Consider the following 25,592-nt stretch of genomic DNA (forward strand, 5'->3'; position numbering starts at 1 on the left):
CTTGGTAAAAGTTATCTGAGAGCTTAAATCTCTTATGGTCCCCAAACTTTTGCATGCTGTTCCTTTATTTCTTTCTCTCTAAAATTACACAAAACCAAAATGTTGCTTAAAATGTTGAATAGGGTGTTTCAACTTTAACTTTGACTTTTGGAGATCAGTTCATCTTCTACTCACTTAACTATTCACAGTTCTTGATCCAGGTAAAGTGGACCCGGGGATCGAGCTGCTTGGGCTTATGAGGTGTTGAGTGAGTATTTCCGGTCTGGGATCAGCAGTTTGTTTCTGGAGTTCCTTTGGAAGCAATGACTGCTAATCTGAGGAGAGGATGATTTCCCATTCCATCCCTCACAGGGAGAGGCGATGAGTAAATGGGCAGTTCCGTGTTTACAACAGTAGAAATAGACCCTTGAGTTTGGTGTTGAACTATGTTTGGAAATCACCCCCCCACCCCACCCACTGTCACCTGTCTGTCACTCGGCAGAAATCAAGCAGAATCTCAAGTTGCTGGAGATAGGCACTTAAAACTGAAAATGTTTGAAGTCATTCTGATGAAATATATTAACCTGAATTGTAAAGTTTGTCCTCTCAACACAGCTGTTCCGTACGTGCTGAGTGTTTCTGGTAATTCCAGTTTCTGTTTATTACATTCACCCTGGAATGGTTTATATTTCCTGAAATGTCCCTGTTTTAACCTGGAAATGGAAATGGGTCATTCTGTGATAGTAGAGCAGTAAAGAAAGCACAACTTTTCTCTGTAAATTATCCTGGTACCTGTTTGTGTTCAGTACAGTTGTTGCTGACAAGATTTACAAGAATAATCACAGGAAAGATCGGCTTTATGTATGAGGAGCATTTGATGGTTGTGGACCTGTGCTCAATGGAGTTCAGAGGGACGGTGGGGGTGGTGGAGGGATGTATGGTTAAGTAAACCTACCGAATGCTGAAAAGCCTGGATACAGTGGACATGGAGAGGATGTTTCCATTAGACGGAGAGTCTGCGATCTGACAGCACAGGCTCAGAATAAAGATGCTTCCCTTTAAAACTGAGATGAGGGAAAAAAAAGTGGCCAAAAGATGTCTGATCTGTGGAATTTGCTGCCACAGAGGTTGGTTGAGGCTGCCATTTGGGTATATTTATGACAGAGATTAATATACTCATGATTGCTGAGTAACTTCGGGATTACAGGAGGAAGTCAGGAATATGGTGTTGGAATAAAAATCAGCCATGGTTGAGTGGTGGGGCAGACCAGATGGATTGAATCACCTAATTCTGTTCCTGTGTCTTATGTCTTACCATGACTGAATGATGGCTCCTTCTTATCCCATATCGTTTTGTGATGTGTGAGGGACAATAAAAGATTGTTCACTGAGATCATTATATCTTCAACGTTTAAGTTTCAGTGAGTTTTGTTCTTAGTAACATTAAGCAGAAATGTGTGGTTCTCCTTTTTAATATTAATGTGCTTCTTTATGTTTCATGTTAAAGTTAGACCTGCGGTAAGAGATTTATTGGAAGAAAAACCCCAACTGGAAGGAAACCACGACTGTAGACGAGGGAACAGCAACAAGTGAACCTGCCCGAGGATTGAGAGCATCAACTGGAGAGAAAACCATCTGACTCGGAGATTCCAGTGATTCAGGCAGGAGAAAGTTTGGTGAGTCTCATTTACTCAAACACTGGTCCTTTAGACATTACATACCTCTACAAAAGAAGGTAGGGAATAGTTGGAGGGAGACTGAATGTGCCCAGAAGTACCAGTTATGCCTCTGTCAGACCCGGTTGGAATCACTCCAGGTCTGGTAATGTGCATCCAGCAGCCCAGCCCTTTAAAAGCTATCCCATTCTGTCAAAGTCAAATCCAGATAAAGTCACTCAGAGACCGTATGAGCACAAACTCTTTATTCGAAGCACCCGGGTCTTATTCAGTTAGTCACTCAAACAGGAAGAGTCTATGACTGTTCCCGCCCAATCCACTAACTGACTAACAATTCCCCTTACACCACAGATATATCTGCCAGATACCCACCACATAAGACAGGCTGGAGCCAAAGTTATTTACTACATGACAGCCCCTAAAGACAAATTACAAAATAGTCATAATGGCTTACACACACAGAACAGACTGAAGCTGTCCTATCTCTACATGTGAGTGCACAAGGAGATGAGCATCCTGGAACCCGAGCTAGCTTACCTCAAGAAGAAATAGGGCTCAGCATGGCTTAGAGCATCTGGTGCTCATCAGCAGTCTCTTTCAGAAAAACAGGCTGCTATTGTTTAACCAAGTGTTAACCCTTTTGCATACTTTATCACTCCCTCCTTTTGATCATTAAATGATCAACAAAGCAGTAGTTTTTTACAGAGAAAGCAACTGAGTACAGCATTGACTTATCAGTGAGTAAAAACAGCGTTCAACAGTAATTATAACAATGATATGCACAACTATTAGGCCATAATGCAATATCACGCCCCACATATTAACTAACAGGCCTTCAAAGGCCACCATTTCGAACCTTCAGTGAACCCGTTTAAATCCTGCCCTACTTTCTTCATGCTGTCAATCTCCTTGGCAGTGTGCTCAGAGAGGGATGTAACGTTAGTAGACTCATCAGGGATATAGGTGCAGCATTCTGTGTCAATATTAGCACAGGTTCCACCGTTCTCAGTGAGGATAAAATCTAAAGCCATATAATTCTGTAGGACTGTTTGCCAGATTGCAATCATCTCAGTGGATATTTCTGTTACTTGGGCCTGTGTTTCTGTCAGGGACCCTGCAGTATTGTGTCCAGCTCCTCGTGCTATAGCCAAATTGATTGGTGGATTCCTGGCTACTCCATAGGAGAGAAAAGTGATCATCCAGAATCGCTCAGTTGTTCCTCTCCACTGCCGTGCACCTGTGAGTATGGCCAGGATGCATGTTTCCCAGTCTAGGAAGTTGTGTTTGGTGGGAGCCTGAGATACCATCCCTCAGTACACTGACAGCCACAGTCATTTCTGATAATACCACATTTCCTCACCTCACTTTCCCGGGTGTTGTTTGAGAAAGCCCAGGCTGAGAGTTCCTCACTCTGGTTGAGTAGGATTACTGACATTGGAATCATAGTTTTACCATGCTGCGGAATTTCAGCACAAACCCAGCAGGCCCCTAGTTCTACCTGTTTGGCATCGGTGTGACAGAGACACAGAAATGTGTTAACATGAGGGCCCCCGGATGCTGGGGTGAGCCCTGTCAAAGGCACAACCATGAACACCACTATCAGAAAATACATTTTCCTTTAGTCTGAGAGAGCCCTTCTACTCAGTTCCTTCAGTAACATGTCTGTAGTCTATTCGATGTATCCACCGAGATTGCCCCTTCAGTTTCACAGCCGTGGAGTGGTCAGTAACACCTGATATGCTCCTCTCCACCGAGATCTGAGTTTCCCTCAATCCCAGTTCTTGATCAGGACAATATTCCCCGGTTCTGTGGTGGGATAATCACTCCTCTGTGAGGAGGAGTGAAAATTCTCTTCCTTGTAAGCCTGTCGTATATGTAATGCTTGGAGAATTTTGGTTATTTCCCATCTCTTCCCCAAGGGTATCAATTTTGAATTTTGCTGGTAGAATTTCTGGGAGCAATGGACACAAGGTGGTCCCCAGGGTGTCCTTACGGACCATCCATACATCACTTCAGCTGGTGATGACCCTGTTTTCCCCCGTCGGGTAACCTTCATGTGGAATAGGGCTAACGGTAGGTCCTTCAACCAAGTGAGGTCAGTCTCCACCGTTACTTTGGCAATTTAATCTTCAGAGTGCCATTGGCTCTTTCCACTATGGCAGCAACCCGTGGGTGGTGTACGGTAGAATTATTGCCTGGTAGCTGGTTTGTTACATACCTCTTTGTTCACTTTCACCACAAAGTGTGGGCCATTGTCAGAGCTCAGCATCTCTGGCAGGCCATACCTGGGAATTATTTCCTGTAATAATACCTTCACAATAGTCATAACAGTATTATTGGGAGTTGGAATAGCTTCAGTCCATCTACTAAACACATGTATAATAACTAAGCATTATCTATAGCAATGTACTCTAGGCAATTGAATAAAATCAACTTGTAGACACGAAAAAGGTCCACCTGTCAGGGGAGTCATACCCGGTGTGCTGGTTACAGGTTACCAACCATTCCCTCCTTTCCCAGGTGTGTACAATTCTGTATATAATCAACCAATATTGGTAAGAACTGTGCAGGAACACAAACCTGTCCCACTGGCGTGATCCAAAATCCTAGGTCGGGGTCTTTCTGGCACCCCATCTGGGACCACAGCTTGCACTCCTCCTCAGAGGCGTCCCCCTGAAAAATACGTACCTCCCACATGTCTGGCAAACCCGTTCTGCTTGAGTCACGGAGGATTGCTTGACGGGAACCTGAGAGGACTACAACTATTGAGGATTGTGCAGCAATTTTCGCTGTGTAATCTGCTAAAGGATTGCGTTTAGTGACCCAGTCTGACTGGCGGGTGTGGGCCGCACATTTAATAATAGTCAAATCTCGAGGTAGCTGTAGAGCAGTGAGTAAGTTGTTTACAAAGGTAACATTACTAATGGGGTGGCCAGAGGAAGTCAGGAATCCCCATGTTCCCGAAGTCATGTACAATTCCAAATGCATAACGGGAGTCTGTGTGAACGTTCACACTTTAGTCTGTTGCTAGGATACAGGCAGGAGTCCGAGCAAACAGCTTTCTGGGTGGAGTCAGCTGCTTCAAAAGAAGCCTGCTCAGTTGTTTCACTGTCCGTTACTATCGCATAGCCAGAATATTGTTTCCCGGCTGGATCCACAAAAGAGCTTCCATCCTCACAAAACGTTGCCTCAGGGTAGAGGGCGTATTGAGGTATGGATGGGAGAATCTATCACCGTGATCCAGACGGGGCAGTTGGTGCGGCCAACTTCATGGCCTGAGGTTGCCCAGAGACGGGGTAAAATGTCTAGGGTTCGGTCAATATTAATACAGTGTCTTACCAGATATCCCGTCTTCACCTCAGACTCCTTCCAGTATTGGAGTTGTCCCACGACCAAGTTTTGCCAGTCTCCCTCGTTGCTGGAGGCTTGTTACATCAAAATGTAGGCAAGGAACCCTAGGGTCTTTGGTTTGAACCCAAGGCAAACCCTAAAGGTGGCGTGGGGAACAACCAGTCCTGTGTGTCACCAAAGGAAATCTGGAACTTCGGCCAGAAATACACTACCCTCATTTCCTTTAACCTCCCCAATCACCGTGACTGGGAAATTCTGTTCCTCGAGGGGAGCATAACACTGGCTTTGCTCAGTTGAGCACCCCAGAGGGTCACAGCACAGAGTCACATGAGAGCCAGCCGGGGGCAGAAGGGGTTCAAACACATTGGAATCCAGATTAAGTGCCACCACTGGGAGTTCAGAAACTGGGGAAGCTGTTCGATAGTCCCAGGGTGATACCCTTGTCCGTGCATAGAATCTCAACTTCCAATGGACAGAGCAAGTCTCTCCCTGCAAAACTACACCCCTGACTGGTGGTGACTGTAACTGAAACCTCACACTGGTTCCCCGGGAATTCCACCTGCAGTGGCTGGGTACGTGAATACGTACAATCCATTCATTCAAACCCAAACAGAGTGATTGTCGCGTCTGATAGCTGAAATCCCTTTTCTGATACTATTTCCTGATTGAGAGTGGTTGTGGTTGCCCCCACATCAATCGTAAACGGAACAGGAATTCAAGCAACTTGCAATGTTACATTGGGCTCTTCCTGAGGGGTGGTACTCACGGTAGGAAGCATCTTTGATTGTCAATTTCTAAACAGGTTGTTGTCCCCACCTGTCCCTTGGTAGGTGTTTGTTCCCATTTCTTATCCCCAGATACAGCACACAATGTCAGGTCCCAATAATATGTCAAAGCTCACCGCATTCGATTTCGATCATTGTCAGGCCAATCCATATTATTTGTTTTAATCACGTTGGCTATCTCAGTTGGTAAGCATTGGAGCAGTAAGGTGTTAAACTGGGGAACAGATTCCCATCATTAAAGACTCGGTCTCCTACGAAAGTGCCGTAGCAGGCCACAAATCACTCCCAATAGTCTATTCCCGATTCCCCAGGCTTAGGTTTGCATTCAAGAACTTCAGTGATGTTTACAGGTTGCTAGAGAGCCCTTTCCAAGGCTTGAATAATCCGGTCTGTCTGTTCATTCTCATTATGGTTTCCTGCCTGTAACTCCTGTTAGGTTTGGTATCACAATTCTGCCTTCCATTTCCGCCCCTCATCAGCTAAGAGTGTCACCCATCAGAGTCCGAATAAATCTTGCAGAGTCACATTAAATATTTGGTTAGTACTGTGGACAGACTGAGCAAACTCTGCTGGTTTTTCTTTTCTATCTGGGACCTGATTCATGATCATTATCATTTCTTGAAGCTTCCAGGGTGCATACACAGGAATCACTGAGGACTGTCCCTCCTCCAGCTGGTGGACTGGGCAGCATTTGGGTGTGCAATTGCCTTCAGAACCATAGAACATTACAGCACAGAAACAGGCCTTTTAGCCCTTCTTGGCTGTGCTGAACCATTTTTCTGCCTAGTCCCACTGACCTGCACCTGGGCCATATCCCTCCGTACCCCTCTCATCCATGTACCTGTCCAAGTTTCTCTTGAATGTCAAAAGTGAGCCCACATTCACCACTTCATCTGGCAGCTCATTCCACACTCCCCCAACTCCCTGCCTGAAGAAGACCCCCATTGATGTTCCCTTTAAACTTTTTCCTCCTTCACCCTTAATCCATGACCTCTAGTTTTTTTTTTCCGCCTGGCCTCAGTGGGAAAAGCCTGCTAGCATTCACTCAATCTATACCCATCATAATTTTATACACCTCTATCAAATCACCCCAAATTCCCCTATGCTTCAGAGAATAAAGTCCTAACCTATTCAACCTTTCACAATAACTTGGTTTCTCAAGTCCCGGAAACATCCTTGCAAACCTTCTGTGCACTCTTTCAATCTTATTAATACACCTCCTGTAATTAGGTGACCAAAACTGCACTGTATACTCCAAATTCTGTCTCACCAATGTCTTATACAACCTCACCATTACATTCCAACTCTTATACTCAATACTTTGATTTATAAAGGCCAATGTACCAAAAGCTCTCTTTACAGCTTGTGATGCCACTTTTAGGGAATTATGTATCAAATAACAAATAACAATGGACCCAGCACTGATCCCTGTGGCACACCACAATTCACAGGCCTCCAATCAGAGTAGCAATCCTCCACTACCACTCTCTGGCTTCTTCCATTGAGCCAATGTCTTTGTGGAGCCATTAACTCTGGGGTTCTATTGGATCCTTCCCTCCCCGTCTCGGAATAGTCATCGGTATTCCCTTTCTGAATCTCAGGGTATAGGGACCTCCCCCTTCCCTGCTGCCACTGTTTTACCCGAGCAGCCACCGTATCTGAGTACTGGGAGGATTGGGGTTCGGGAGCACCGGGTGCACTCGGCTCCTGGCTGGGTGTTAGGGCAGGGTGTATGGTGGGTGCCCACACCTCAGTCACTGTCCTCAAACAGGGTCAGTATGCCAGACATGGGTTCGGGATCTCTTGTTTCCCTACCAGTTCGAACTTCAGACTGACATTCCTGCCATTCTGTCCTATCTAGGCTGGGCTCGCTTTGCTTATGTTGTTTTTCCTGCTCTTGTTTTCTGCGTCTATCCACCCATTCACGCTCGGCTTTTAGCGTCTCCCAACCTTTGGCGTTCCTCCTGCTGTACGTACCTCTACCCTTTGTCACATGCATTATTCCTCCAACTTGCTAATAACGTACCATTCACCTCTGCATCTGCCTTATCCTTCCATTCCCTTTCCAACAATTTCCACTTCTTTCCACTGTTCTTATTCCATATCAAATTTACTGCTTGTTCTCATGAGGTAATATCCCAGGTTCCCCCCCAGTGGCCAGATTTTGTTCCCCAATTTCTTATTCAGCGCTGCAATCTTTTTCCTTGTCTGGAAAACTCTCACACATTGTGTAGGGCTGCTCCTGGCCCACTCGTATCAATCGACTGCAATTGACCCATGTTCTCTAAGTAATTTACCCGGCACAAAGCCTCCTGCTTAATTAACAAACTGATAAATTTACCCGGCTGGCACCTCCTGTCCACATAATAAATTTACCTGGCTGACACTTCATGCTCATTTAATAAATTTACCCGGCTGGCACTTCATGCTCATTTAATAAATTTACCCGGCTGGCACTTCATGCTCATTTAATTAATTTACCCGGCTGGCACTTCATGCTCATTTAATAAATTTACCCGGCTGGCACTTCATGCTCATTTAATTAATTTACCCGGCTGGCACTTCATGCTCATTTAATTAATTTACCCGGCTAGCACTTCATGCTCATTTAATTAATTTACCTGGCACGTCTACCTCCTGCCCACTTAGTAATATTTAGCCTCCCTTAGAAGCGTCTCCCAACAGATTCTTTCCCAATCCCTTCAAGGTATGTGATCACCTTGGGCGAGGGTCCATTCCTTGAAAGGAACTAATGGAGAGCAACGAAAGGTAAAATACCTATTGGGTGCCCAGTCGATCTCCACATTCCCCAGAGTGGTCCAGCCACTTACTCAGCCTCTCTGCTTGGCACTCCCTATATTGGGACCCTGTTCATGATGCCAAATGTTAAAGTTGAATCTGAATAAAACTTGGGAGACTAGGTTCTTATCGTCACCACGGTTTATTGCGCATTCTCCTGCAGGAGTTTGAGACGCACGTCAAAGGGAAGGCACGTAAGCACTGCCATCATCTGGCAAGTGGACTGACTTAGTCAAGTTACAGCCGTGTATTTATACATGAACCCAGACATTTATGCATAGTAAGCCCTAAACATTACTTTTGCAAGATGTTATTTGAACTGGTATGCCCACCAGGTCTGTTGGCGCAAAACTTAATTACGTAGATAAGAGAGTTCGCTAAATGAAGGTTTTAATTACAGATGGATATACTGTCCAGACCTTATCAGTTATTCCCTTTGCAAGGCCCTGACTTAATTACAGACAGATGTTCATTCCTGTCCTTTTCAGCCAGTCCTCCTTCCTTGACTCAAACGAGGGTACAATGTATAATGTTATCAGCTAACGAAGATACAATGCATAATATTATCAGCTCTCAGTGAGTCTCTCTGCATGCCACAGAGAACTGGTAATGAGCCTGTCTTAGCAAACCACTAAACACAGAGTTTACTTCAGTTCAAAAATTCCTATTCAGTCCCTAATATTCTTTTAGCCAGAGGTTACATAGGTTCAAAATATTTTTTTTTGTATATATCCTTAATTCCTCAGGAGGGTTCACGGGAAATATTTATGTCCATTTTAGAAACTGGTGTTCCCTGTGTGTATTGTGGTGATGCAAAAGTTGCTGGAGAATTTACAAGAGGGAAGAAGTGGAGTGATATTTGGAACTCCGACTTTTTAAACCGTAATTTAGCAAACAATCCACTTATGGACAATATGCAAGAGCTTTGGTGAGAAAACGCTTCATTACCCATTACAGGCCTGCTATAGAGTGTGAGAGAGCAGACAAACTCAGTCGAACCTGTTACGTATCCCGTAACTGGATAACTTACCAGCAAAGATAGAGAGGTCCATTGAAGTCTGATGTCACTATTTTCAAACGTTTTTATTTATAAAGCGGCACAAAAGTAAGGTTAATACAAACATTCAGATAATGCACGTTGTCAATACTCAATCTAAAGCGCGGGTGTAGTAATAATCATCATTAAAAAATAATCTAGACTGTTGTCTAGGGGATAATATATTGTCTATTGCAAATATAAAAGTCACTCAGAAGTCTGCAGACTTTAGCCTTTCGGGGTTTCACATGTTTTAGAGGGATCGGTGAAAAAACGAAAAAAAACTTGCCCGGGTCTTTATGAAGTCACTCCGTAAAATCAGGGGAACGTGGTTTCCCCGTTGTTAGTTCAAAGTCCTTCTCGGTATTATCAGCCACCCGCTCCCCAGGCAAAGGAGTTAGGAGCGCACATGGCGTTGAGTGACTTCCAGCTATTACGGGAGCCTTGAGCGAGGGTGTCCTTCTGGTGCGTCGCTGGGGTACTGCCTCCTGCAGTCCCCTTTTATCTTGACTTGCAGAGTTGTAGATGTCCATCAAAGTAGGGTGATGCAATCCCCACCCCCACATTGCCCGAGAGTGTCCATATCCATGGTAGCTGTCACGTAGCAGGGACATGCACGTCACACAGGTGCCTCTAAGAACAATGGCCAAAACCGTTGCATTGTCTCTCACTTCCTGGCTCCGAGACCCTAATTAATAGCAATCTTGCGATTCTCCGGAAGGAAGGGGCTGCTCCCGCCCCTTCGGCCCCTCAGAGCTGTGGTACATTCATAACAAACCCAGAGGAGATCAAAGTTCTTATTGCCAGTGATTTGCTAGCTGTTAAAATGAATACCTCAGTACATAATAATCACGATGCACATTATGCAGGAACAGTTTGTGGTTGTGATGAATTGGGTCCCCAATATCCTTTGGGCCCCTTTTAAACACCTGTCAGTGTAAATGCCCTGACTCATGGGATGTTCACATCTACAGATGCACTGGGCTGTCTGCATCACTCTCTGCAGGTTCCTGAGATTGAAGGAAGTACAGTTCACATATCAGGCAGTGATGCAGTCAGTCAGGATGCTCTCAATTGTCTCCCTGTAAAAAAGCACTTAGGATTTGGGGCCCATAACAAACTTCTTCAACCATCTGAGGTGTAAAAGGGGCTCCTGTGTCTTTTTCACAACACAGCCGGTATGAACAGACCATCTGAGATCCTTGTTGATGTTTGTACTCAGGAACTTAAAGCTGTTCACCCTCTCAACACCAGATCCATTGATGTCAATAGGGGCTAGCCTTTCTCCATTCCTTCTGTAATCCACAATCAGCTCCTTTGGTCTTGTGACAATCAGGGAAAGGTTGTTTTCTTGACACCAGTCAGATATTGTTCAGACCTCAGATAAGAGTCAGCAATCAAATGGTCAAGCATGGTATGAATGTGCTGAGCTGCATTTATCACAATTCAAGAAGCATCGTAGGAAAGCCAGATGAGCTGAGGACAGGGAATTATGTTATTGTAGCCATTATTGGGACTTGGTTGCACCCAACAGTCTGAGGGATTTAGAGGAACAAATTTCCAGATTAGAGGAACAAATTTTGCTGTTTTCTGGCCAAGGAGTACTTGGTAAGTGGGAGGCCTTCAGAAGTGTAACTTTGAGGGTGTAGAGTTTGTACGTGCCTTACAAAATAAAAGTTGAAAGGTGACTGGGGCAGGAAACCTTGGTTTTCAAGAGGTATTGAGGCCCCAGATATTTTGTTCCTCTAAATGCCTCAGACTGTTGGGTGCTACCAAGACTCATTAATAACTAAAATATCATGATTCCACGCACTGAGCTCATCTGAATTTCTTTACTTGTCTTCAGTTGGTTTCCAAAAGCTTCCCAATAGTTTTTGCTCTTTCGTTTGCCCTCTGTTTTGCTTTTTTGCTTGCTTTGGCTTCTCATTTCAGCCATGGTTGTGTCCTCCTGCCTTTCCAATGCTTTCACTTCTTTGGGATGTATCAATCACTCAGCTCCCAAATTGCTCCCAGGAACTCCAGCCATTGCTGCTCCGTTGTCACTCCTACCTTTTCCCTTCCAAACAAGTTTGGCCAGCTTCTCTGTCACAGAAATGTGGAGAAGTTCAGTACGGAAACAGGCTATTTGGCCCATCTAGTCAATGCTGAAAAAACATTTAAGCTGTCAAATGCAACTATCTGCACCGGGACCATCACTCTCCATACCCCTACCATCCAGGCTCCCATCCAAACTTCTTTTAAATGCTGAAAACGAGCTCATATTCACCGATTGTGCTGACATCTCATTCCAGTCTCACACAACCATTTCAGTGAAGTCTATTTCCACACGCTCCCATTAAATTTTTACCTTCACCACTTACATCACCGCACCCAACCTCAGTGGAAAATGCTGCTCACGTTTACCCTATCTGTACACAAATAATTTTGTATACTTTGAACAAAACCTGAAAGCAATGTATGGTTCCCTTGTTTATGTTCAGAGCGTATTTCAGATGAAAAGATGATGAGGGGCATTGATTGCATGGATAGTCAGAGGCTATTTCCCAGGTTTAAAATGGCTAACATGAGGGGCATAGTTTTAAGGTGCTTGGAAATGGATGCTGCGGGGCTGTCAGGGGTAATTTTTTTTACACAGAGGGTGATGGGTGCGTGGAATGCACTGCCAGATGTTTGTGTGAGAGTGTTTCAGTTACTGTGGGGTCGGGCACCCATGCAGCTCAGTGGGAACAGGGAATAATATCAATGGAGAGAGTCAGACTGAGCCAGGTCACAGATTGGAGATGGCAGAAATGCCCCATTCTTGCAGAGACAGGAAAAGCATCAGAGAGTTTGCTGCTCATTCCAGATACCAGCACTGTTCCCAGTTAGATGATGACTTCTCTCTCCAACTTGGGTTGAACTTCACTGTAACAGTGTGATGCCAGATCACACCTTGACAAATCGGTGATCTCATTTGAAATGTTGTACTTCACCCATTGATGGATTTTGTAATTTTTTTTACAGGTTAAAAATGACAAGGAATTTGTCTACGGGAATCTCAAACAGATCACGTCAGGTTTGCTGTCTCTATCCAGATATTTAAGACGAGGAGCAAGGGATTCATTCAACCTTCCTTCCTGCTCAGACTGTGTGGAGGGATTCATTTGCTCATCTGACTGACTGGCACACCCGTTATTTTACACAAGAGAGAGTCCGTTCATATTCTCAGACTGTGGGAAGGGATTCACTCGGTCATCTCAACTGAAGGAACATCAGCGGGTTCACACTGGGCAAGGCCATTCATCTGTTTTGTGGGTGAGAAGGGATTCAGTCACTCTTCCCAGCTGTGGAGACACCAGTCAGTTCACACTGGGCAGAGTCTGGTCATCTGCTGAATTTGTGGGGAAGGATTCATTCGGTCATCTGATCTAATGGCTCATCAGCGAGTTCGCACTGGTGAGAGGCCATTCACCTGCTCGGACTGTGGGAAGGGATTCAAATACTCATCTAAACTGAAGGAACACCAGCGAGTTCACACTGGAGAGAAGCCGTTCACCTGCTCAGACTGCGGGAAGAGATTCACTCGTTCATCCACCCTAATGGCACACCGGCGAGTTCACACCGGGGAGCGGCCGTTCACCTGCTCAGACTGTGGGAAGGGATTCACTTGCTCATCTAAACTGAAGGAACATCAGCGAGTTCACACTGGAGAGAAGCCGTTCAGCTGCTCAGACTGTGGGAAGGGATTCACTCGGTCATCCGACCTACTGACACACAGGTCAGTTCACACTGGGGAGAGGCCGTTCACCTGCTCGGACTGTGGGAAGGGATTCACTTGGTCATCGGACCTACTGGTACACCAGCGAGTTCACACTGGAGAGAGGCCGTTCACCTGCTCAGACTGCGGGAAGGGATTCACTTGCTCATCCCAACTGAAGGTACATCAGAGAGTTCACACTGGGGAGAGGCCGTTCACCTGCTCAGATTGTGGGAAGAGATTCACTCGGTCATCTGAACTACTGGTACACAAGTCAGTTCACACTGGGGTCAGGCTGTTCACCTGCTCGGACTGCGGGAAGGGATTCACTCGGTCATCCACCCTAATGGCACACCAGCGATTTCACACCGGGGAGCGGCCATTCACGTGCTCAGACTGTGGAAAGGGATTCCCTTGCTCATCTAACCTGAAGGAGCATCAGCGAATTCACACTGGAGAGAGGCCGTTCTCTTGCTTAGACTGTGGGAAGGCATTCATTTCGTCATCTAAACTGAAGGTACATCAGCGAATTCACACTGGGGAGAGGCCATTCACCTGCTCAGACTGCGGGAAGGGATTCACTCTCTCATCTGACCTACTGGTACACCAGTCAGTTCACACTGGAGAGAGGCCGTTCACCTGCTCAGACTGCGGGAAGGGATTCACTCGGTCATCCAAACTACTGGTACACCAGCGAATTCACACTGGGGAGAAGCCGTTCAACTGTTCAGTCTGTGGGATGAGATTCAGTCAGTCATCCACCCTACAGAGACATCAGCGAGTTCACACTGGGGAGAAGTCGTTCACCTGCTCAGTCTGTGGGAGGAGATTCACTCGGTCATCCCACCTACTAAGTCATCAGCGAGTTCACACGGGAGAGACTGTTCACCTGCTGTGAATGTGGGAAAGAATTCATATGGTCATCTTGACTACAGAGACACCAGCAAGTTCACACCAGTGGTAGAATCTGTTCACCTGCTCAGACACTGGGAGGAGTTTCTCTCAGCCTTCTCAATCAAATGTGCATGATTGAGTTCAGGCTGGGTACAGGCCGTTCACCTGCTGTGAATGTGGGAAGGGATTCACTCAGTAACCTAACCTTGTGACACACTACTGGGTTCACACTGGGGAGAAAGTTTCAGTAAGCTTCATGCTGGAGATTTGCCCGTCACCATTGCTGAATGCAATTTCTTCTGGATATTCACCTTTAATGGGACTAGAGTTTACAATCTGGATCTGGGAAAAATAAATCAGTTCAATTTTAAACTGTGTCTCTGGTACTTAGTGAATGTATAGCACACCTAGTGTACAGTAGAGAAGTTATAACAGTGTACAGTAGAGAGTCAACTCAGGCCAGCTGTGCCCTGCCAGTGATTCTATTCCATGACAGTTTGTTTCAATCCTCCCCTGTTGTTCATCTCTCGCTCTCCTTGTGGTAATGGGTTTCAAACAGTCACCACTCCGTGGGTGAAGATGTTCCCGTTGAATTCTCTGTAGACCGAAGAAGTCGAGTTGACTGCAGTACTATCTGACAATTTCCTCATCCTTCAAATCTCTGGGCTGAGGAGGAATGATATTGGTAGTTAACCCCCTTATTCATGCCTCATTTCCACATTATGGGTTATTTTTCCTGCTTCTAAAGGGTTAAGGTAGAAACATTGAAAACTTACAGCACAATACAAGCCCTTTGATCCACAAAGTTGTGCCGAACATGTTCCTACCCAAGAAATTACTAGGGTTACCCATAGCCCTCTATTTTTCCAAGCTCCATGTACCTATCCAGGTGTCTCCTAAAAGACCCTATTGTATCCACCTCCACCACCGTTGCCAGCATGCACTATGCACTCACTGTGTTAAAAAAAAAATACCCCTGACATCTCCTCTGTACATACTTCCAAGCATCTTAAACCTGTGCTATCTTGTGGCAGCCATTTCATGCCCTGGGAAAAAGCCTCTGATTATCTGCATGATCAATGCCTCTCATCATCTTATACACCTCCAATAGGTTACCTCTCATCCGCCGTCTCTCCAATGAGAAAAGGCCAAGTTCCCTCAACCTGTTTTCACAAGGCATGCTCCCCACTCCAGGCAACATCCTTGTAAATCTCCTCGGCACTTTCTATGGTTCCTACATCCTCCCTGTAGTGAGGCAACTAGAACTGAGCACAGTACTCGTGTGGTCTGACCAGGGTCCTATATAGCTGCAACATTACCTTTCGGCTCCTAAATTCAATCCCATGATTGATGAAGGCCAATACACTGTATGCCTTCTTAACCACAAAGTCAACCTGCACAGCTGCTTTGAGCTTCCCATGGACTCGGACCCCATGATCCTTCTGATCCTCCACACTGCCAAGAGTCTTTCCATTAGTACTATATTCTGTCATCGTGTTTGACCTACCAAAATGAACCATCACACTTCACACTTCACCACTCCGTCTGCCACTTCTCAGCCCAGTTTTGCATCCTATCAATGTCCCGGAGCCCTCCGCGCTATGCACAACACCCCCAACCTTTGTCATCAGCAAACATACTACCTATCCCTCCACTTCACCATATAGATAATTTCTAAAAATCACCAAGAGTAAGGGTCTGAACAGATACCTGAGTCACTCCACTGGTCAACGACCTCCTGGTTGTGTCCAGCTGGGCATCAGCATTTCTGGATTTGGTATGGTGCAATGAACCGAATTACAGCACTTAAGGGAAAAGAACCCTGAGGGACAAGTGACCTTAATATAACAGAATTCACCCTGAAATTTGAGAAGCAGAAGCCAAAGTGAGATGTATTAGTATAACCGTGGAATAAGGACAATTGCAGAGGCATGAGAGAGGAACTTGCCAAATTTGATAGGGAAAAAAACACTGGCAGGGATGATGGCGAAGCATCTATAGCTGTAATTACGGGAAGCAATTCGAAGACTCAGACTATATACATTCCAAAAAGGAAGAGCTATTCGAACGACAACATCATACAACCACAGCTAATGAGAAGGCCATGCCAACATAAAAGCCAAAAGGAGAGCAGAAAACAGTGCAAAAATTGGTGGGAAGTTAGATTATTGAGAAGCTTTTCTAAACAATGAAGAGGCAACCAAAAAACTAATTAAGAAAGAAAAGATGGAACATGAAGCTAGCTAATTAGATTAAAGATGGCACCAAATGTTTCTTCAGATTCATAAAGTGTTAAAGAGAGGCAAGAGTGGACATCAGGCCAGAGGAAAACGATGCCAGGGGAGGGTGGGGTGGGTAGTAATAGCGAACAAGGAGATAGCGGGTGAACTGAATAAGTATTTCATATGTCTTCATTGTGGAAACAACCAGCAGGATGGTGGAAGTGCAGATGTGAGTGGTCAGATTGTGTGTGAAGTTGCCGTTACTCGAGAGAAAGATCCTGGGAAACAGAATGGTGTGAAGGTAAATAGATCATCTGGACCAAATGGTGTACATCCCAGAGTTCTGGAAGAGGTGGCTGAACAGATTGTGGAAGTATTAGTAATGATATTTTAAGAATCAGTGAAGTCTCGTATGGTTGCAGAAGACTGCAAATTTGGAAATGCCACTCTGCTATTCAAGAAGGGAGAGAGAAGAATGGAAATTTTAGGACAGTTAGTTTGACCTCACAGGTTGTGGAGATATTGGAGTCGGTTGTTGCGGAGGTGTTTTTCAGGGCACTTGGAGGCACATGATAAAATCGGCCTGAAGAACGTTTGCCTCAAGGGAAAACCTTGCCTGAAAAAGTGTGTTGACATTCCTTCAATTCATTGGCGTGGTAATAAGCAAGATAGACAAAGGAGAACCGGTTGATAATGTGCACCTGGACTTTCAGAAGACCTTTGACAACGTGTCAGTCATGAGGCTGGTTAACAATATATGAGCCCATGATATTACAGGAAAGATTATTGCATGGATAAAACAGCGGCTGATTGGCAGGACGCAAAGGACAGTAATAAAGGGGAGGTTTTCTGGTTGGCTGCCGGTGACTAGTGATGTTCCACAGGACTTGGATGACAGAATGGATAGCTCTATTGCAAAGTTTGCTGATGATCTCAAGTTAGCTGGAGGGCCAGGTAGTTTTGAGGAAGCAGAGAGGCTATGAAAGGACTTTGGCGATTAGAGGAATGGGTGTAAATGAAGCAGATGGAATATCGTGTAGGGAAGTGTGTAGCCTTGCATATTGAGAAGAAAATACCGTGTGTAACCCCCTGGGTCGCCTCAGGCTCGCTCAGCTCGTTCTCGTCTAGGGGGAGCAGCCTTCGGCCCCGCCAAACTGGGTAATCAGCTGGTGTGGATGCTGTGTGATGTCCCCGCCTCGCCCAAAAACAGACAGTACACCATATGCGATTAAATGAGTACAATTTATAAAGGTTACTATAACTAAGTGATTAATAACAATACAGTATATATGAAGGAAAAAAAAAATAAAGAAAAGGCACCAAACTTATCAAAGTCCAAACCACTTCGTGCACAACCGTTGGAGCTCAATAACTGAAGTCTTCTGGCCACCATTCGATCCCCTCCGAACTCCTCGAGTCGCAGCTTAGGACCATCCTAAGTGGTCAACCAAGCACATCTAGCTTCATCTCCTCTCCTCGGAGTACTTCGTGGCCTCGGACCCCCGCTTGGGGCCCGTTCCTCGCACAGCTTACAGCTTCGCGTCCTCTCTCTCTCACCCCTCGCGCCGATCTCCCCAAAAGCCCGTCAACAATAGCTTACAGACTCAGAAGAAAAAAACAACATTAATCCCAATTGGTTTACAAAGGAAAACAATTCTCGTTATCAGTAAATTTTAACCCAAACAAGTTTCAGCACTCTCTCGCAACAAAAAAACATTCCTCCTTTTAACAAAACAAAGAAGCCATTTTGATTACATACACAGTAACAAAGAAAAAAGAAGAAACCCCCTTTACACTCTCCCCTCACCAAATAAAAGTCATGTCCTCATGATTATTAAATAACTCGCCACCTTTCCTGCCAACACACCGTATCCCAAGCACAAGCAGTGACATCTCCTCCCCACACAGTAAACCTCACGCGCTGTTCCTCAGGCGCTACATAGCCAACTATCTGGGAGTTCCCTAACCCTTCTGAGAGCTCCCTACCCCCTCATCTAATCCCTTCAGGCTAGGACACAACTGGGGATACCTTGGACCCACTACCAACTCCTCTCTCAACCTCTCACTCATGCCCTCCACTGCACACAGCTAACCCTCCCCGCTGCACCTGACTCAGTGGGAGAAGGGCCAAAGGTCTCTTCCTCAATCGAGGGAAAGTCAGCAAAAGGCAGCATGCACGACACATCCAGCACATCATCCATCGAATCTGTATTCTTCCTCATTTCTGCGAGCGGTAGCTGCTGTTTGATCTTCTCCAAATGGAAACATGTGGCCTGCACTGCTCCTGCAATCTCTTCAGCCTCCTGCAAGTGAGATATCAGCGTCTTCTCTGGCCCCTGCAACTCTCGCCACAGGCTCAGCAGTTCTGACTCACGCATCCCGGCCATCTCAATCTGGGACACAGTTACTCCAACAGCTTCTTCCACCCCGACCCGAAAAGCAACCGTTAAAGATTGGCCAGCCTCCAGTTCAGTATTCACAGCACTTCTCTTCCTCCTGTCTTCTTCCAGATCAACTTTCAGGTTTTGCACTTCATTTGAACTGTCGATGGTCATCTTCAGGTTCCCTTCAAGCTTCCGCTACCCTCTTCCGCGATTTGTCTGTAATTTCTTCACCTCAGCAAACTCCCCTCTCCAGGTTCTCAGTTTGCTGTTGCCCTCAGTCAGACAACTTTCTTCGTTCTCTCCAACTTGTAAGTCGTCCAAATGGTTCCAGATCACTTTCTCCAGTTTCTCCGTCTTCATTTCAAACTTGATTCCGTAGAGACAGTCACTCAGGAGCTGCGACCTTCGCCAGCCCTGGCACGTGTCCAGAAAACACTTTAACTCTGTAGTTCTCAGCCGCTCCTGACGTCCTCAGCCTCTCATCATATTCTCCCGAGGAATCTTCGCCTCCTGCCGATAGACAGGGAGACAGTGCAGTCCGAGAAGCTCAGGGTTCCGATGCAGGGAGTATGATCCATTTGGAGAGATGGAGCGAGGGTCACATCGGAGTGTAGTAAAGGTGTCGTGGAGGCGGGAAGAAGTGCAGGGGCAGGATGTGAAACTCTCCATCAGATCGATTACGATGAAGTGGCTGTTGCGCATGCGGCTGTTTGATAGCGCGGTGTGTATCGATTTGATCTCTTGCGCGTATGAAGCGCTGCCTCCGCGCGGGCTATCCGGTGTCCATGTTTTTCGGCTCGGGTGGGTTTGGTTTGTAGCTCCCACACTGTAAATTGCCCACAGTGTTCCGTTACTAACCTGACTCAGTATATGAGCTTCATCATTCTACTCTGCGCGTTCGTTACAGCAGCAGTCCGTTGTGGTCATAGGGACGGGGAGTGAGGATGAATATCGCGAAGAACGGTTGAAGAAAGTGAAATCACGGATACGGTGTGGGAAGTACACGGTTCAAGCGGGCGGGGTGGGAGAGATCAGCGAGATGACACTGGTTGCTTGTTTCAGAGGGATTTTAGAATGGAAGCACTATAATCCCAGAATGCCCTGCAGGAGGGAAAGTCCTGTAATCGCTCAGTGCATTTATGCATTTTCTGACTCACACTTCCCTACCTCATCCCAGTCTCTCTCACTCTCTCTTTCTCTCTCTCAACCCTCAATGCCTATTTCCCTCTCCAACTCTCCCGCCTCTCCGTATCCACCAGTCCATTCAACCCCTCCGTCCACCAGGACCTAATCCTGCCTCTCTCTCCCTCCATTGACTCCCCAGTCCTGGTCTCTCCCTTCCACCTCTCCTTGTCAGGAATTTCTCTCCCTTCCCACCGTCACTCCTACCCTACCCATCACGCGCCACCATCTGGGGGCCTCCGCTTCCGAGGTCTGTTCTAATCTCTTTCCTGAGTCCGATTCCCAAATATCTCTCCTCACCTCAGATCTCTCGACTTCGGCGGATCACCACCCCCTCGTCTTTCTCCAACTCATCGATCTCTCTGTATTTCACCGGTCTCACTTCCGGACTCTCCCCCAGTCCCTCCGTCACAATTATCTGCCTTATCTCTCTAACCTAGCTCTGTCATACAATTCTCCCTATACCCCGCCCCCCTCTCTCGCTCAGTTTCCGTCTCCCTCTGCCGTTTCTCCTCTCATAGAATCTCGGCAGCGTCTCTCACTCTCTCTTTCCCGTTCCACTCTTCTCAGACTCTCGCCGTCGATTCTCTATATTCACCAGTCACTTTGCACCCCCCCCCACCCGTATCGCACATTCTATCTATCCGATCCCTCCGTAACCGCGGCCTTTTTTTCCCTACCCCTCTCTCTACTAGCTCCAAACCCTCGCGCTCCTCCGGACTTTCCTTCCGCCATTCTGTTTCTCAGCCAGTCACTTCCTCGGGCCCCGGTCTCTGCACCGCTCCACTCTCCGCCGGTTTTCTCTCTCCCGGCTATCCCTCTCCCGCTTTCTCCCGACACCAAACTCCCGACTCCGATCTCTCTCCATATCTAATGTCACTCTCCTACCCCCGATCTCTCTCCACACCAGATCCCTCGACTTCCCCGGCGTTTCTCTACCCTCCTCTTTCTCTCGCTACCTCACCAGTCTCTGTCCCCGTCTCTTTCTCCCCAGTCCTTCTCTCCCGTCTCTCTGGCCAGCGTCGACTCCTTACCCGGATAATAACTTTCCTCTTCATTGACTGCTCATGGAATGTCATGGAGTGAAGATAGCGTCCGAACCTACGCGTTTTAGAGTTGATATAATAAAAAAAAGATTCTGCAAATGCAGATTCTCTGTACCTCACTGATCATTAATGCAAGGGATGATTGTTGTAAAAGCGGCGCCCATCATTAAAGTAGTCCCCCCCCCAAAGGACTCGTCATTTACACAGTGTTACCATCGGGAGGGAGATTAATTGTACTGCTACCGTAGAGTTAACAAATTTCACGACGTATGCCTGTGATATTGTATCTGTTTCCAATTATGATTCAGTGGCAGCGGGGATGTGTCAGTTTTTTAATTAGTTAAAAGTATCTCAGAATCTCGTGAGACGAAGGGCTGTGCTGTACAGTAATACTCTATTATCTATGCTCTATTTAGTGCACAGTACCTCATTATTTAAGTCCAGTTAATTAATTATTTAAAGCTATGACGCCTTCCTTTCCGTACTACTCTCAATGCTCCTGATAATATTGCAGCATCATTTCACAACAATTGGCCATAAATATTAGTGACAGCCACAGGATGAATCGATAGTTTTGTTTGAAAGGGACTCGTCAAATACTACGTAATGAGTAATTGTCCTCGGTGTTCAGACTACGCTGGTCATGGGGTATGAAGGGAAGTATCTGGACAGTCAGGAACATTGGCGATAGTCAATATGGGCCAGCGCGTAGAATGTCATGTCTAACCAAACTTACAAAGCTTTACGACGTAGTTACTAGGAATGGTGTTGACGGCAAGGCAGTGGATGCCGTCTACAGGGACTAAATCAATGAGTTTGCAAGCGTCTGTATGGGAGGATGCTCGGGAAGGTTCTGTCGCTTGGCTTTAACGATGAGGTAGTAAACTGGATTAGCCTTTGGCAGTGTTGGGGAAGTGATTGGAGGCCAGTGACGAGAGGATTGCCGCAGGGATCCTTGTTGTGTACGTTGATATTTGCAATCTATATCAACGATCTCGATAATAATGTCGTTAACTGGATCAGCAAATTTCCCGAAGAACCAACACTATGGGTGTAGTTGACAGCGTGGAAAACTACCGGGCATCAGGCGGCATCTGGACAAGTTGGAGAGATGGGCTGAACAATGGTAGATCGGATTTAGCCCAGACAAGTGTTAGGTTTTGCACTTTGGCAGGACCAGCCAGGGTTGGTCTGACACAATGAGAAATAAGGCACCGAGGAGTACGATGGAACAAACGAATCTTGGAAGACGGGGTCGTGGAAAAAGAAGCTTTTGACTTCATAGGCCAAAGTACTGAGTACGCGAGGTAGGACGTTCTGTTGATACTGTTTAAGATTTTACTGGGGCTTAATTTGGAATATTGTATGCTGTGGGCCTCAACTACCTGCAGGGATGATGTAAATAAATTTGAAAGAATATAGAAAAAATATTACACGGCTATTGCCGGGACTGGTTTTTTTGAATTGAAAGGAAAAATTACACATGTTAGCACTTTAATCCGAGCGGGTAGAAGACTGAGGGGAGATTCAATAGAGGGGGTGGAGTTTCAAGATGGCGACGTAAACATCTGCCTTTTAGGAGCTCTTCACTTTTCTAACTATAATCACTCTTTAATCAAATCTTTTCGAATTTAATCAAATGAGTTGATATTTTCGATTGACTTTTTTTTCTCTTAAAACTATATTTGATCTAACTTTGCCGAACTTAAAATGGCTACAAGTAAGAAATCGTCTAAGGAGCCTTTATCTATCGATGCAATTTCTAATCTTCTGGACACTAAACTTGCAAGTTTGGATAGCAAGCTGGAAAGTAAAATGGCAAGTTTGGAAAACACGTTTACCACGAAAATGTCTGAACTTGAAGGAGCTGTTAAATCGCTTGATACTAAGTTTCAGTCGCAGGCAACGGATATTCAGCGGCATGAAGATAAGTTGGAGACTCTTGAAAAATTAATTGTTGAAAAAGCATGTACACTTGAGGAGTTGGATAAGAAGGTACAATCGACTCTTAAAGTTGTAAATCAGCATAAGTTTAAAATTACTGATCTCGAAAATCGATCTCGCAGACAGAATTTGCGTATTATCGGGTTTTCCGAAAAAGTTGAGTCCGGTGATTTAACTGAATTTTTCTCTAAATTACTGTGGGAAATTTTCGGTGCTGAAGGTTTGCAATCGAAACCTGTTATTGACCGCGCTCATAGAGTTGCGAGGTTTTCGTCTATGAATGATAAACCACGAGCGGTGATTGTTCGCCTTCATTATCCCCGTGATAAAGAGCTTTTAATTCGATTAGCTCGTAAAAAAGGTATGATTTCTTACAATAACTTCCAATTTCGAATTGTTGAGGATTATTCTTATGAGGTTATGAGAGCCAGAATCGCTTTTAAAACAGTGATGGCAGAGATTCACTCGATTGGACTTAAACAAGCTTTAATGTATCCAGCGAAGCTTAGAATTGTGCTGGACGACAACAGTCAACGATTTTTCAACACTCCGGAAGAAGCGAAGAAATTTGTTGAAGAATTTCGATCTTCTACTGCAACTAGAACTATGTATTATGTGGAAGATTTTTCGGAGAGAGGATATCTTTCTATTTTAAGTTTTAACCTATGAAGCTGGATTATAACTTTTTATTTTTTGATCTATGGGTCGGGTTTTTTTTTTACTATCATCATTGTTTATAGATGTTCTTTTTAATTTTCATAATATCTTTTTCTTTTCTTTCTGTTTTGGTTATATACGTTTATATTTTGCAATAATGATTTACCTTTTTTTAAGATGTCGTTTCTTTTTCCCGTAAGGTTCTGTTTTTTGCAAGCATTTATCTGTTTGCCTGTACTCAGATATGGGACGAATGTTCTGGATTTTTGGTTTTTTTTATATATATTGTACTGTTTATTATATCCCTTTTTTTAAAATTTATTTTGTCTTTTAACAGATTGCTGAACTCACATTTGTATTTAGTAATATGGCTTTTTCAAAATGGCGTTTCTTCTTCCCATAAGCCTTTGCTTTTGAAACGTCATCTTGTATTTGAACACCGGATTTTTTTTTAAAGGTATATTACACTTTTAAATTTTGACGTTTATACTTTTTTTATTAATGATTGTTTGTTGTATTATATTAGTTTTCTTTTATTCTGAAAGATATATATATATATTTTTGCAACTCTATATCTTAATTTGGGTGTTATATAGTTTTCTTTTAATCTTTTTTATAGAGCTGCCATCTTGAAATGGGGGTAATATTAGTATTGGATTATGCGCCTGCCGCTTGGCTTTTTTTCGAAGGGTGGGGGGAGGGGGGAGGGATCTTTTTTCACGCTTTTGCTTTTTATTTTTTTTGCTTTGAGTTTATGGGCCGACTTTAAACTATTAATATTGTTGAGGTGTCATGTTCTCCGGTTGCTCCTGAATCAATTTTCCTCCTTCCTGAATTGTGGGTTATGTGTCTTTCTAACCTTTTATGATACACACAATTAATATTGGTATGATGGATAAATCTGTTAACCTTATCTCCTGGAATACTAATGGTTTAAATCATCCGATTAAACGTAAAAAAATATTTAAAGTATTCCATAGACTGAATGCTAATATTATCTTTGCACAGGAGACCCATATCAGGAGGGAGGATAATCAACGTTTTTTTAGGTTCTGGAAGGGTCAACAATTTCACTCGAATTGTACCGCTAAAATTAGGGGTGTGTCTATTTTTATAGATCCCTCAATATCGTTTACACATCATGAAATTATCTCTGACCCACAGGGTAGATTTTTGTTGATAACTGGCTTACTTTTCCATCGGAAAGTTGTTCTAGTTAATATTTATGCTCCAAACTTTGACTGCCCTGAATTTTTTAAAAGTTTATTTACTTCCCTTCCTAATCTAAATGAATATATGTTGATAATGGGTGGAGATTTTAATTGTTGTTTGAATCCTTCGATGGATAGATCTAAACCTATTCGTACTCTTCCGAACAGATCAGCCCTACTTATTAATTCATTTATGGTTGACTCGGGAATTACAGAAATATGGCGGTTTTTGAACCCTAAAGATAAAGAATTTTCATTTTTTTCACATGTATATCATAGCTATTCTAGAATTGACTATTTTCTTATTGATCATCGGTTATTAACGGATGTTATTGATTGTAAATATGATTCTATTACTATTTCGGATCATGCACCTTTGAAGTTATCTATTAAGATTTCGGACTATTCCAATAATATCAGATCTTGGAGGCTTAACGCTACTTTGCTTAAAGACCCGAATTTATTACTTACATAAAACAGCAAATTGACTTGTTCTTCTCAACAAACTGTACTGAAGAAATCGACAGAGGAATACTTTGGGACTCTTTTAAGGCTTTTATTCGTGGACAAATTATCTCATATTCTGCTGGTAAAAGAAAACAAAGATATTTAGATATTGCTTTACTAGTGGATAAAATCAAGGAAATTGATAAGATTTATTCCGTGACTCCTACCAAAGAACTTTATAAG

The 25,592-nt window shown here is 44.5% G+C and overlaps 1 protein-coding gene across 1 annotated transcript; it reads left to right on the forward strand.

Annotated features, from left to right (window-relative positions):
* Positions 1 to 1,554: 1,554 nt before the first annotated feature.
* Positions 1,555 to 14,621, forward strand: LOC132390502 (zinc finger protein 229-like). Its single transcript, XM_059963116.1, has 2 exons — positions 1,555 to 1,655; positions 12,630 to 14,621. Exon 2 carries the CDS (start codon positions 13,037 to 13,039, stop codon positions 14,258 to 14,260), a length of 1,224 nt encoding a protein of 407 aa, XP_059819099.1. The 5' UTR covers positions 1,555 to 1,655; positions 12,630 to 13,036; the 3' UTR covers positions 14,261 to 14,621.
* Positions 14,622 to 25,592: the final 10,971 nt, after the last annotated feature.

The sequence above is a fragment of the Hypanus sabinus genome, unplaced genomic scaffold (genome assembly GCF_030144855.1).
Source record: "Hypanus sabinus isolate sHypSab1 unplaced genomic scaffold, sHypSab1.hap1 scaffold_93, whole genome shotgun sequence".
Classification (NCBI taxonomy): domain Eukaryota; kingdom Metazoa; phylum Chordata; class Chondrichthyes; order Myliobatiformes; family Dasyatidae; genus Hypanus; species Hypanus sabinus.